Below are 14,284 nucleotides of genomic sequence, written 5' to 3' on the forward strand. Positions count from 1 at the left end.
TGAAATGAAATTTATAATTAATTATAATGATTTTTATTTATTTATATTTGTAAGGAAATAACCCGCGGGCCGGCCCGCTTAACACACAACCCACCTTGTGTTGGGTTGGGTTGAGAATTTTCAGCCCGCCGGATGGTGGGCCGGCTCGCCCTCAACCTGCCAAAAGGTGGATTTTTGGTGGGCCGGCCCACCCTACCATGGATTAACCCGTCTACAGCTCTAATTAGTTAATGTATAATCTCGTTAACCCTTTAACACATGTAAAATTGAGAATAAAATAAAAAAATTTGACAGGTGGCAATTATTTACCAACACGGAGTAGGAATTGGCCGTATACACATCGTACATTCCTTCTATGAGACATGCATACATATATATGTACTGTCATTAATATTCTTATAATTAAGGCGGCTCCAATAATACACACACAAATACTTCTCAAAAAATTATATATACATTGTACGCACACATAGCACACTACTCCTTATTCCAGCATTTTCATTTCATAAAGCATATCAATTCAATTCACACAAGAATATATATCACTTTTCGGCAACATTTAAAAAATGGGTGGAATAATTAGAAGAACAGATGAAACAAGGACCAGTGACTCTTCATTGATCGCTCCGCCGCCGGTGATCGAGTCCGCCGAAGCCGAGTCGTCGACGACTCATAAACTCCCTACTTCCCGATTCAAAGGCGTGGTCTCTCAGCCAAATGGCAGGTGGGGTGCGCAAATCTACGAAAAGCATCAAAGGGTTTGGTTAGGAACATTCAACGAGGAAGAAGAGGCCGCGAAATCTTACACCGTCGCCTTGAAAAGATTCCGCGGTGAAAAAGCCGGCGATTTCGAAACCATGTTCTTGCATTCTCATCCCAAGTCCGAGATAGTTGACATGATCAGGAAACACACGTACAATGACGAGCTCGAGCGGAGCCGGAGGAGGTACGCCGGCGGAGGAAAACACTCGAGAAACTGGAGATTCCGCCCTCTTCACGGCGGAGACGCGGCCCGGCCGGAACTCCTCTTCGAGAAGGCGGTGACTCCAAGCGACGTCGGAAGGCTCAACAGGCTAGTGATTCCGAAACAACACGCCGAAAAACACTTCAGTGCGCAGAATACTCGCATGACTTCGAAAGGGTTGCTGTTGAAATTCGAAGACATGGGAGGCAAAGTTTGGAGGCTTCGTTATTCTTATTGGAACAGTTGCCAAAGCTATGTTCTAACCAAAGGGTGGAGTAGGTTCGTGAAGATCAAGAACTTGCGGGCCGGGGACATTGTTAGCTTCCGAAGATCGTCGGACCCGGAGGAGCAGCTGTACATTGATCGGAAGGAGTTCAGGAATGCAGATGTCGGCGTGGCCGGTGAAGGGTTGGGCGTGGATCGGGCCGGTCAGATGGTTAGGTTATTCGGAGTGGATATAAGTTGCGATGGCGGCGGTGGCGGACAGCCTGGCGGTGACGATGGCGGTGCCATTGTTGACGATGAAGAGGATCCACCGGTGGCAAGCTAAGTGACACAGTGCTCATTGATGTATAATTGTATTGAGGAAAATTATAAGTTTAGTAGCTAATCTAGTTATATATATTTGTAAATTTACAGCTAATTAAAATCTAATATCTTTCAATTGGTCATTTAGTTTTTTTTTTCATAGCGTGAAATTACATTAAACTGCTTTTTATAAGATAATGGATGTGCAGCATATCAAAATTGTATATATGCATGTATATATATATTTCTTTTATTATGTTTAGGTTCTTTATCTTTACTATATCTTAATATATTATAATATTTTTCTACCTTTTAAAAACTGTTTTGGTATACAAATGATGACATCATTCTAATATTACATTTATATTCTTAAAAATGCATTCGTTTTTTCATTGTGGTTGGCTAAAATAGACAAAAATGATTCAATCTTACTATCTTTATCTTCCACCATCTTCTCTCATTATCTTTGTTTTTTTCAGATAAAATATTTAAAATAAAATAAATATAATATATATATATATATATCATACGCAAAGCATGTGCTTGAATGCTAGTTTTTAATAAAATTTAAGATTTGGAAAAAGGTTTCAAAATGTAAAGTATACGGTGTAACTTTAACAAAAGTCGTGTCTGTTAATCTGGATTTAAGGGGATATGATTTCGGATTTAAAATGTTCAAAATTTTATTTTTTAATATGGAATGTATGTGTTTAAAATCTAGCGATACATTTTTTTTTTGGAAAAAATAAATAACGAAGATTTAAGAATTTAAGACTCATTTGAATTACACTTCAACTGCTTTTTAATATTTCTTTTTTTATTCTCCATTAATTTAATTCAACACGTGTTTTTGAAGAGAAAAATCAATTCGTATTTCTTATTATTTGATATAAATAGGACAAGAGGATTTCACTTTTGTGGCAGGAAAGAGATGTAACATTAATGGTCTATTTTCTATGCTAAATTACAAATCGTACGTTAAATATAATATTAATATATATATTTAAAAAATGTAGACAAACATCTTGGTTACTAAGTATTAATATATATTAATATTTGTGTGCATGTGTTGCGTGCTTATAAATTCCGTTTTAATTTTACGAAACTAATACAGTCCATTTTTTTTTACGGAAAACCAAAAATAAAAATAGATAATAATTTTAGAAAAGTGTTTTTTATATAAATAAATTAATGTATAAAAATGATATTTTCATAAATTAGTAGTTATCATTGGAGAAAAACAAAATGATATTTTGGTGATTAAATATATTTTAAAGGGTAAAAATAAAGGGGTTGGTCATACCAACATACCAACTCCTAAACTTTAATAAAATAGATAGAAAAGAATAAAAGATATATATATATATATATATATATATATATAATATATATATATATATATATATATATATATATATATATATCAGTTTTGATCTCACGCACCCTAGGGTGCGGGGATCCATCGTCCACCGGCCATGCACGCGCAATCATGCCTAAAACAACTTCAATTTCTTTGAAATTTTCACGATAGCTAGGGTCGTCTCGAAAATACAAATCCAACTATATATCATATATATGATGTAAATTTCAATCTCGGTGGTCGGAAATGTGAAGATGACCGAAAATTAGGTGAAATATCAGTTACCGACTTGTCAGATGTCACGTCATCAATTGGTCCAAATAATAAGAAATTTAAAGTTAGCGTACTAAAATAAAACAACAAAGTTTTTCCCTTATAGACAATATAGCATCACCACCCCTAAAGCAACTAAATAAAAATTGAAAATAGGAAACAACAAATAAATTTTAATAAACTCTAAAAGAATGAAAATTATTCAAAAAATAAGATAATTTTTTAAAAATATATTTATAGTTACTGTAAGAAAAAATATTTCTAACGTATGTAACATGATCTCTATTCACTACATACTTTGTTTTATTTTTGAAAAAATAAATTAAGAATTTTATTCATTTTTATGGTTTCATCATTTCTAATTTCTATGGGCCTACTGAGGGTATTTTCAGGACCATATATCTCTCATGGATGATGGAACCCAAAATAATAGCCCAGCGTATTGTAATTCAACCAGATTGACCAGGTCCACTAAAGTGCTGTTGTCGTTTACCACATGATGTTCGGAAAAATAATGTTATTCGAAATGATGAGAACATTAAAATAACTCTAGAAGATGAATTGTAAGCTCGAACGTTTGTCGTTTTATCAAAAATTATAATTGATAGTAATAGTGTAATTTTAATCTTTTAAACTGCACAGTAACTTAAGCGTCATGGTTCGATCATCTACCAAGATGACAATCTCTCGCTCAATAATTACACTTCTTTCAATCAACGAGAATCGAACTCACGACTTTGATTTTGATATTAATTGTAGGACTGAGCGTTTGCCGCCTTACCAACAGTTATAGTTGGTGATAATGGAGCAACTCAAATCTTTTAATCCACACAGTAATCAAAGCGTTATGATTCGATCGCTCTACCAAACAGGACAATTATTGCACATGATCAGAATGAATATAATAAGATATTAATACTTGAAAAAAATTAATCTAAACTCTTTGGGAGTTTTTACTTCCATCGTGAAATAAACATAGTGCGGGGTGTCTGGACGAAAACATTTCTGACTGGAGAATACTACATTAACAATGAGTGTAAAAGTGCTTGGGAGGATGTTCTTCCTCGATTTATTTGCTCTTTTGTAAACACTGTAAATTTGGCTCATACAAAATTAATATATATGTGTTCCTTTCAGAAAGAAAAACTAATTATATAATATATGTTGTATGTACATATTCATGTTGAGCCCGTATCTCCTTCAAGATAGTCCTTGTTTGAGTCAAAATTATTCTGTTCGATAGTTCGTGAATAGTTTGCGAGCCTTAATATTTAATTAATATAACATAATTATATATAATAAACATATATATATCGAACTTTTTCGAATATTTCGAGCTTTTCGAACCATAATATCCGAGCAATAGATCATGAATAAGTTCGAATGTTTCGAGCCGAACTCGAATTCGAACTCGAACTTTATTTTGAGCCGAGCTAGAGCCAAAATATTTGAAATTATCGAGCTTCGAATCGAGCTCTAACTTGAATATACTCTTATCTAGCCGAATTCGAGCCTTAAAATTTTACCATTATTCAGCTCGATTCGGTTCGTTTGCACCTCTAATGATGACCGACACAGGTACAGTCCAAGATCCTGATTAGATATTTAATTTAAGTATATATTATCTTGATTAAGAATTTAGATGATTAATAGTGATACGATAATCACTTGACTATAGACTTGGACCCCAGACCCTGATAGTAATCGATCTGTCTGATAGAGGTACGTAGACCCTGAACCCTGATGAGTATATAGTATCATTCCCACGAAGATTGAAAATTTATATTAGTATCGTTCCTACGAAAATTAAAAATTTATATTGACACTAAATACAATAATTAAAATAATCTTAATCCTATTTAGAAAATCAAGAAAATCAAAATTTCAAGGACGACTTTGAGTACACTATCTGAGACGGTTCAAGATACAAGATTTTACTCAATATAATATTCATTCATGTAAATCATATCAATTGATAATATCATGTAGAACCCTTAATTTTTATTTACTATCTCTCCCGAGTACCGAGTAAATTTTATTATTCTAATATCGATTTCGATATCCCTATCACAAATCAAACATAAAAATAATTTAATCAAGTTCTATGGTTCTATTTCAATTATCTCAAAGGAAAATTTAGGTCTCCCGAACTCTACAAAAATCCTAGGTTGTATTTGAAAGAAATATTTTATTCCTAAAAATTCTCAAGCCTAAAAAGATTTTATTTAATATATTTTTTCTTTTTTGGACGTCAAGTAACTTTTACATGAGTTATTTATTTCCTTAGTTAAGTAGATTTGAGATATTATTATGCTTAATTATAATATTCGTTTATCTCATATCTAACTAATCTTTTCTTATTTATGTAGATTTGATATGATCAAATCTTGAGGAATCTCACGCCTACAAGGAAACTAAGAGAAGAAGGATTCTTGCCTATATATTAAGTTAGGCGTGCAAAAATACAGAGACGACCGAGAGAAAGTTTTTCTGAAAGATTCATACACGTAAATATTGAGAGAATTCTAAAGAATTTCTGAAGCTTGTTTAAGGTCGTGTTCTACCTATTTGCCTTGAAGATTTGGAGAGCACTTGAAGATTGGTGATCGAAAGTGTTGTTGCTCTCATCGTGTTTTGGCATCTAAGACCAACTCCTTGCTTCGTTTTTTTTTATCTATCATGCATAGAATTTTATGAGTTGTTTTTATTCGTTTATTTTTTCACATGTTTTGAGAAAATTTATTTTACAATAATCACTAGTTTTAGGGTTTGTAAAACTCTTTGAATTATATTTCTAGTGAAAGTTTATACTCTTGCTTAAAAAATCTGAGTCTATTTATTTGGTTGCTTGTTTGTTTTATTCACGCTTTAATTATTTTCCGCTGAATATTACTAAAGGTGTTATTGAAGGTGTTGTCCGCACCTTGTGACAACACCTGAATCTGTTTTATGTGCAACCTTTTATCACTATAGTTTTGCGCATATTTACTCTTAAGTATTTTTATTGTTGGTTTGTTGTTACTATTCACGTTTTAATATTTCTGCTACATGTTGTGTAGGATGTTGTCAACACCTAGTGATAACATCTGATTCTGATAATTTTTATGTACTTGATATTCCTTGCAAGTGGTATCAGAGCCTACTCTTGATACACTAAGAGCTGATTCTGGATTATTTTTTCAGGAATATTATGGATTCAACAACAGCAAACTCATTCTTCAAACCTCAAGAAGTCTTTGAATCGGATTTGGGAGATGACTCGATCTCACTCATCACAAAGACTTTTGGTGATTATCTGAAGAAGATGAGGGAGACAAAGAAGACCGATCAGAAACTCAAAGCTCCACTTTTTCCGGCTGCTAATAAACCTCTAAAAATTGGTGGGTCTGATCAATCATCAAGGAAGTTTCTTGATCCTCAAAAGCCTCTACTTATGCTAGAAGGAAATAAAGAGCCTACTGCAAAGAAGATTGACACGGTGCATTGTCATGAATGTCAAGGCTATGGTCATTATGCCGATGAATGTGCAAATGCGCTTCGGAAAGGGATGAATGCATCTTTGAGTGATGAAGAACAGAATGAAGAAGAAAGCCACACATCCCTGACAGCTTTGATGGAAAGAAAAAAGTTGTTTCAAGTCAATCCTTTAGGTGTTGCCGCAGGTGTTGTCACACCTGGCCGCAACATCTCCCAAAGGTCAGTATGTTTAAATTATTTTACTGCTGATAATGTGAATAATTCTGATGCAGATGATGGAATAATGTCTCTGGAAGATGTGCGAATGAAATATGAAGAGCTATATGCTGACTGGACTGAAAGAAACAAAATGAACACTATTCTTTCAAAGGAAAATACTTACTTGAAGGCTGTTGTGTCAAAACTTGAAGTTGTGCTGAGTAAGAAGGACCTGGAATTGTGTCAGGTAAAGGAAGAACTCGAGAAAGCCAAGGCTACATTGGCCAAGTTTAATTCAAACACAACCAAGCTTGATTCTTTTCTCATGATGGGAAGAGATGGTAAGGCTGGACTAGGTTTTGAGAACAGTAAATTTGAGGTTGGTGAATGCTCAAAAGGGCCTGTGTTTGTCAAGGAAATTAGTTGTTTAGAAAGCTCAACCAAAAAGGTCACATCAACTGATCCTCAAAAACCAAAGTCACAAACTGGTGCTCCTTTAAAGCCTAGACGGAAACGTAAGTATGTTTGTAACTACTGTCATAGACCTGGTCATATCAAATCATATTGTTTTAAGTTGCAGGAAGATTACAGATAGAGATCTGTATCGAAGGTATTGCCTAAGGTGTTGCCAACACCCTCCCACAACATCTCTAGAAACAGATCTATTGTAAGTAAGGTTTGAGTACCAAAAGTGGATATTCACTGTTATATGATTTATACTGCTTTGAAAACTAATGTTTCAGGTGCATGGTACTTTGATAGTGGTAGCTCACGCCACATGACATGTTCCAAGCGATTTCTCTCTGATTATGTTGAACAGAAGAGTGGGAAAGTGACTTATGAAGGAGGTTCAAAGGGAAATATCGTAGAAAAAGGCACACTGTATGTTGCTGGTTTGCCTAAACTTCGCAATGTGCTTCATGTTGAAGGACTAACTGCAAATTTAATAAGCATTAGCCAGCTTTGTGATGACAACTTGCATGTGCAATTTGATAAGAAATTATGCAAAGTTTTTGATAGCTCTAACATGTGTTTGATGACAGGTACGAGGTCGTTTGATAATTTCTATCAACTTGGAGAGGAGATGACATGTAGACATTTAAAGGTGGATGAATTTAACCTATGACATCAAAAGTTGGGTCATGAAAACTTCAAGACTTTGAAGAATTTAAGTAAGCTTGATGTTTTTAGATGTATGCCTAATTTAAAATCTGGAATTTTATTTGTTTGTGAGGCGTGTAAAAAAGAAGCAGACCAGGGTGTCACACCAGATGTTGCCAACATCTGAGATAATACTCTGTCTTCAGCTTGTACATATGGACTCGATGGGTCCAATGGATGTGGAAAGCTGTGGAGGTAAGAAATATTCTGTTGTTTGTGTAGATGATTTTTCACTATATACTTGGATAAGATTTGTGAGAGAAAAATCAGATATATTTGATGTTTTTAAGAATTTACTCACAAGGATTGTGAATCTTCACAACTTGAAGGTGACCGGAATTCTCACTGATTATGGTAAGGAGTTTGAAAACTCTTCTTTTGAGAATTTATGTGGTAAGAAAGGTATTTATCATGAATTTTCTGCTCCCAAAACCCCACAACAGAATGAATTTGTTGAAAAGAAGAATATAACTTTGCAAGAGGTGACTAGAGTGATGTTAAGTTCTGAAAATATCTCAAAACATTTTTGGGCAGAAGCCTTAATCACAGCACGTCACATTTCAAATAGAGTATATTTGAGGAATGGTTCTACTATGACTTCTTATGAAACTCTCATGGGAAAGAGGCCGAACCTTAAGTACTTTCATGTTTTTTGTTGTGTATGTTACGTTTTGAATGATATTGATCATTTTGCAAAGTTTGATGCTAAAAGTGACAAGTGTTTGGTCTTAGGTTATTCTTCGGATATTCAAGCTTACATGATGTTTAACTTAAGAACTCAAACAATTTTTGAGTCTATTAATGTTGTTTTTGATGACATTGCAGATCTGAAGAAGAAAACTGTCGAAGATGAAGTTTATGATCTGTTTGAAAATTCTGAAATTTAGATGTTGTCCAAGGTGTTACAACACCTATGACAACACCTCCTACAGAATTTCTAGAAAAAAATTTGAACAATCCACTGCTGAAAATGAGGATGAAGACAGTGAGGTCATTGGAGATGTGCATGGAGATATGCAAACCCGAAGGAAAAAAAATGTGGATTATCGAAAGATGGCTGGACTAATTTGCATAAGCTCCACGTTTTCACAAGTAAGATTTTCGTGCTTTGGGTCAAACAATGAACCCAAAAAGTTGGCACTGTCTGGATTGTAGCAAGCACCGCATGCATATGGAAGATTAACCGAGTACTTACTCAATATTGGCTTCAAAAGAGGTGAAGTTGATAAAACTTTGTTTGTGAAAAAGTCTCAAGGTAATATTATTATTTGTCAAGTTTATGTAGATGACATCATCTTTTGTGCTTCATGCGAAAACTTTGTTGATAAATTTGTGAAGTGCATGTCTTCTACTTTTAAGATGAGTATGGTTGATGAATTGAATTATTTCTTGGGGTTGCAAGTGAAACAAATGCATGATGGAATCTTTGTGTGTCAAATCCAGTATGCTAGAAATTTTGTGAAAAAGTATTTGAATGAAAATTGTAAACATATGCGTACACCGATGAGGTCAAGTGAAAAATTGTCGAGAGAAGATGTTGCCGAATGTGTTGACACCACCCTTTACAAAAGCATGATTGAAAGTCTCTTGTTTTGTTCTTGTGCTATTAGGTCAGATATCATGTTTAGTTGCATGTTTGTATACTGTGATAATTCAAGCGCTATTGATATATGCAAAAATCCAGTACAACACTCTCGAACCAAACACATAGACATTCAACATCACTTCATTAGAGATTTGATCGAGAAAGGCATGATCTGTATTGAGTTTATTAGAACTGATAACCAATTAGCTGATATTTTCACCAAAGCTTTGGATTTCGAGAGATTCTCCAATCTAAGGAAATCTCTCAGTATGTGTGAATTATAGACAGAACCGAGATATTGTCGGGTGTATTGCCAACACCCTGTGACAACACCTTTTCATGAATGTGCATCTTTAGGATCATTAGGCATGTTGCATTCATGCATACATTCTGTTTTGTGAAGTGTTTGATACTTTGTAATCATTGACCAGTTTTCACTCGGGATTCCTTGCAAATGTTTTACAGTTTAATGAGGATTAATTGATAAAAATTTATGACTAAATCACGAAGTAGTGGAGGAATGTTTGTGTATTCCATGATCTTATCCCAAACGAAAAGTGATTTCGCAAATTCAGAAACTCATAGTAACAAAATGGTTAACAGCTATCAACTCAATCATCAAATTTGATTGAAAATCAGAAGCAAATGAAAAAAGCTACCTAAAGGGGTCCGTTGAAGATCGTTCATTTAGTGTGCAAGCTACCACTTCTGTAATAATGAATTTGATAACAAAATTTTTGAGAATCCTGAAGTTTTGCTGGAAGATGTTGCCAACATCCTGGAAAACACTTCACTTATCAACATATATTTTGCATGTGATTTCTTTTAATTTTATGTCACACTCTGTTTTTAGGCATAATTAAGACATGAATATTTATTTTATGGTGAATATATCTTGCTGAGAAGTTTGAACTTTGAAATAAGCAAAATTTAGTGATTTACCCAATCCACTAATATTTCGAATTGTTTTGTGATTGAAAGTGTTTTTAGTGGAGTTTATTTCGATGTGGAGTTCCTTTATGAAAATTTTGTGAAAAATCATTATTGCCTTAATTCGAAAATTTGTTGCCATAATGATTTCAAACTCCATTTTAACGTTGAAAATTGTTACTTTTAGGGAACATTAACTGCGACCGAGTGATTAAGAGGTGAAGGGTTTGTTGTTTAGATTTGATCTTATCATCAGAATATTTTATGGTCTTGTTACTCTTTGCTTACCCTCACCACATTATCACTTATACAGAATTTCGTCGGTCCTTGCATTAATGTCTAATTATTTTCTTCTTATTCTAACTGTTCAAAATTTTATGGCAGAGAAGAATTTTGATTCACTGGTATTCAAACAGAGATGGGCTACAAAGAAGATGTTGAGCCAGATGTTGGCAACACCTCTCACAATATCTTAGAGGATGATTTTTTTAAAAAATTGAGATATTTGATGGTCATTGTTATTGCTGCGAGGAAACAGGACGATAGTCCTACCTTGGTCTGAATTAGGTGTTGCTGCAGGTTGTGGCAGATGCCAACACCTCCTCTATAGCAGATGTTTTTGTTCCTCCCTCTACTACTCAGAACATGGATTCAGACTTTATTCAAGCTCAACTTCTGCATGCTGAGCAGAACATCACATAGGCTAAGGCTGATCTAGCCTATTATGAAGGGTTGAAGGCTCACTTTGAGAATCTGCTAAGTGGAGATGGCTCTTCTGGACAAAAAGGGGGGAGAAGACAGTGATGCAGCTGCCGACGAAGATGCTTTTGATGATGATGGCTCATCTGAGAGCAATAAATTTTAGATTGTTTAGTTTGATTTTTTGTTTAGTTTGATTTTTGTTATTGTTGATCAGTTTGTTTTGTTTGCTCTTGCTCTACTCCTAATCAAAACTGTTTTCTCTTATTTTTGTTGAAGATCTTAATTGTTTTTCCTTTTACATATGTTTTTGGTCTGGAGTGTTGTAGCTAGATGTTGCCAACATCTCGTGACAATACCTCGGCTTATACTTAGGGAAATAATCTGTTTAGGGGAAGTTTGATTAAGGGGGGAGTTGAGCTATTTTGTTTTAAAGTGTTTTGTCCAGAAAGGCAAAAAGAGGGAGATTGAAAGAAATATTTTATTCCTAAAATTCATCAAGCCTAAAAAGATTTTATTTAATATCTTTTGCCTTTCTTGGACGTGAAGTAACTTTTACATGAGTTATTTATTTCCTTAGTTAAGTAGATTTGAGATATTATTATACTTAATTATAATATTCGCTTATCTCATATCTATCTAATCTTTTCTTATTTATGTAGATTTGATATGATCAAATCTTGAGGAATCTCACGCCTACAAGGAAACTAAGATAAGAAGGATTTTTGCCTATATATTAAGTTAGACGTGAAAAAAGACGAAAACAACCGGGAGAGAGTTTTTCTGAAATCTTCATACACATAAATATTGAGAGAATTCTGAAAAATTTTTGAAGCTTGTTTAAGGTCGTGTTCTACCTATTTGCCTTGAAGATTTGGAGAGCACCTGAAGATTGTTGATCGAAAGTGTTGTTGCTCTCATCGTGTTTTGGCATCTAGGGCCAACTCCTTGATTCGTTTTTTTATTCTATCATGGATAGAATTTTAGGAGTTGTTTTTATTCGTTTATTTTCTCACATGTTTTGAGAAAATTGATTTTACAATAATCACTAGTTTTAGGGTTTGTAAAACTCTTTGAATTATTTTTTTAGTGAAAGTTTTGCCCTGAGGCGCTGCAAGAGTATTTTATACTCTTGCTTAAAAAATCTGAGTCTATTTATTTGGTTGCTTGTTTGTTTTATTCACGCTTTAATTATTTTTTGCTGCATATTACTCAAGGTGTTATTGAAGGTGTTGTCAGCACCTTGTGACAACACCTGAATCTATTTTATGTGCAACCTTTTATCACTATAGTTTTGTGCATATTTACTTTTGTGTATTTTTATTGTTGGTTTGCTGTTACTATTCACGTTTTAATCTTTTCGCTGCATGTTGTGTAGGATGTTGTCAACACCTAGTGACAACATCTGATTCTGATAATTTTTATGTATCCTGATATTCCTTACAGTATTTTCCTATGATCTATTCAAAATCTCCTCTCCTGAATGTCATATTTCAAATATATTTAATATTCAATCTATGACTAGTAAATTGAAAGACAATAAAAACCAACATACAAAAATAAATTTTTAAGAACAAATAATAGTAAGCAAAATAATATTCAAAACATGAAAATAAAATCAATTGTTCCGTCAATCTTTATAAACAATTACCAATAAGTTTATAATGAAATCATTAAACACATAGACATATCATCATAAATCAAGGTAGATAATAAAAATCACAGAGTAAAGTTGATTCTTCGTCCTCAGACAAATTTCATTTGTCTAGTGATTCAACTATCCCTTGTCACTCACTCTCATGTCTCAAATCCATTTCTCAAGTCTCCTTAAATGCGTAGTATTGGTGGTTGTGTGTTTGGGTGTTCTCGGGTGAAAGACTGATGAAAAGTGATGGAAAATTCCCCTAAATATCGGACGCATCTTTAATTTATAACACAAAATCATAAACGGGCCGAAAATGACGCATAAAATCTCAAACAGATAGATTTCCGAAATCTGAAATTTACGTAACGTAGAGGCACCGACACAGCATAGAGGCGTCGTTTCATCAGCGCAGAGGCGTCGACACATCACGGAGACGCTACCTTGTTTCACCGACCAGCGCAGAGGTGCTATTTTGGAGTGCAGAGGCGCTGTCTGGCTTCTTCATTTTTCAGCTTTTTTTTTTCTTAAATCTCGATCTTTCTTCCATCTCTTCGTTTTCTCTATACTTCTTTTTCACTCGATTTCACCACTTTTCTCAACAAAAATTTATTGTTACCTAAACGTTTGAAACAACACCAACACAAGACAAAAAACACATAATATCGCTCATTCATAATACTACATTAATGCAATAGTTAATAAAAAAACAATACTATTTAAATATCAAATTCAAAGTCACGATCAGTAAAATATTTATAATATTTCATATATACTATATTATCATGAGTCAGGACATTCAATTTCTCGAGATTGTCTTCTTTAATTTTTTCTTTTGCACAACTCTTTGCATGTATATATACACTACTCAAAAGATTATATATAGATGCACAAACGAACAAACAAAAAAAAAGCCTATTCAAATTTCAGAAAATTGGATTCTTATTAAATTTGTTCAGAAAATAAGAGCAAAAAAATTTTAGTGTTTCAATCTTCTAAACAATTGGATGTTTATATATCATAAACGTAATTTGTCAATTTTGACATAATAATTGATTTTACCAAAAAACAATTATCACCAAATTTATTAAATGTGTGTAAACGATGGACAAAATCGACAATAACATAATAAAATTTTGACATTGAATCATATTTTTATAATATGTATAGATATCATTAATGTTTCACGTGTTTCGAGAAAATCGTTTCAAAAAAGTGTTTATCAAGATTTAATATTTAAAAATATTGTATCATCTTCTTGTTTTTTTTTTCTAAAAGTTAATACGTGATGGAAAAATATTATTTTGAAATACTTTGAAGTTAATATAGTAAAATTTTATTTATTTATGAGTATCTTCGTTTGAATTAACGTTCTTAAACCTACCCAAACACCGCCTTAGTAATATGCCGGAAGCCTACAGGAGCATAGGCGAGTTGGTAAGGCCTGAGGTGACGTGGAAAGAAATT

At 33.5% G+C, this 14,284-nt stretch overlaps 1 protein-coding gene across 1 annotated transcript; it reads left to right on the plus strand.

The window, feature by feature from the left end:
• Positions 1-418: 418 nt before the first annotated feature.
• LOC140883217 (AP2/ERF and B3 domain-containing transcription factor RAV1-like) lies at positions 419-1,748 on the plus strand. Its single transcript, XM_073289595.1, has one exon. It carries the CDS (start codon positions 567-569, stop codon positions 1,512-1,514), a length of 948 nt encoding a protein of 315 aa, XP_073145696.1. The 5' UTR covers positions 419-566; the 3' UTR covers positions 1,515-1,748.
• Positions 1,749-14,284: the final 12,536 nt, after the last annotated feature.

This window comes from Henckelia pumila, chromosome 2 (assembly GCF_033568475.1).
Source record: "Henckelia pumila isolate YLH828 chromosome 2, ASM3356847v2, whole genome shotgun sequence".
Taxonomy (NCBI): domain Eukaryota; kingdom Viridiplantae; phylum Streptophyta; class Magnoliopsida; order Lamiales; family Gesneriaceae; genus Henckelia; species Henckelia pumila.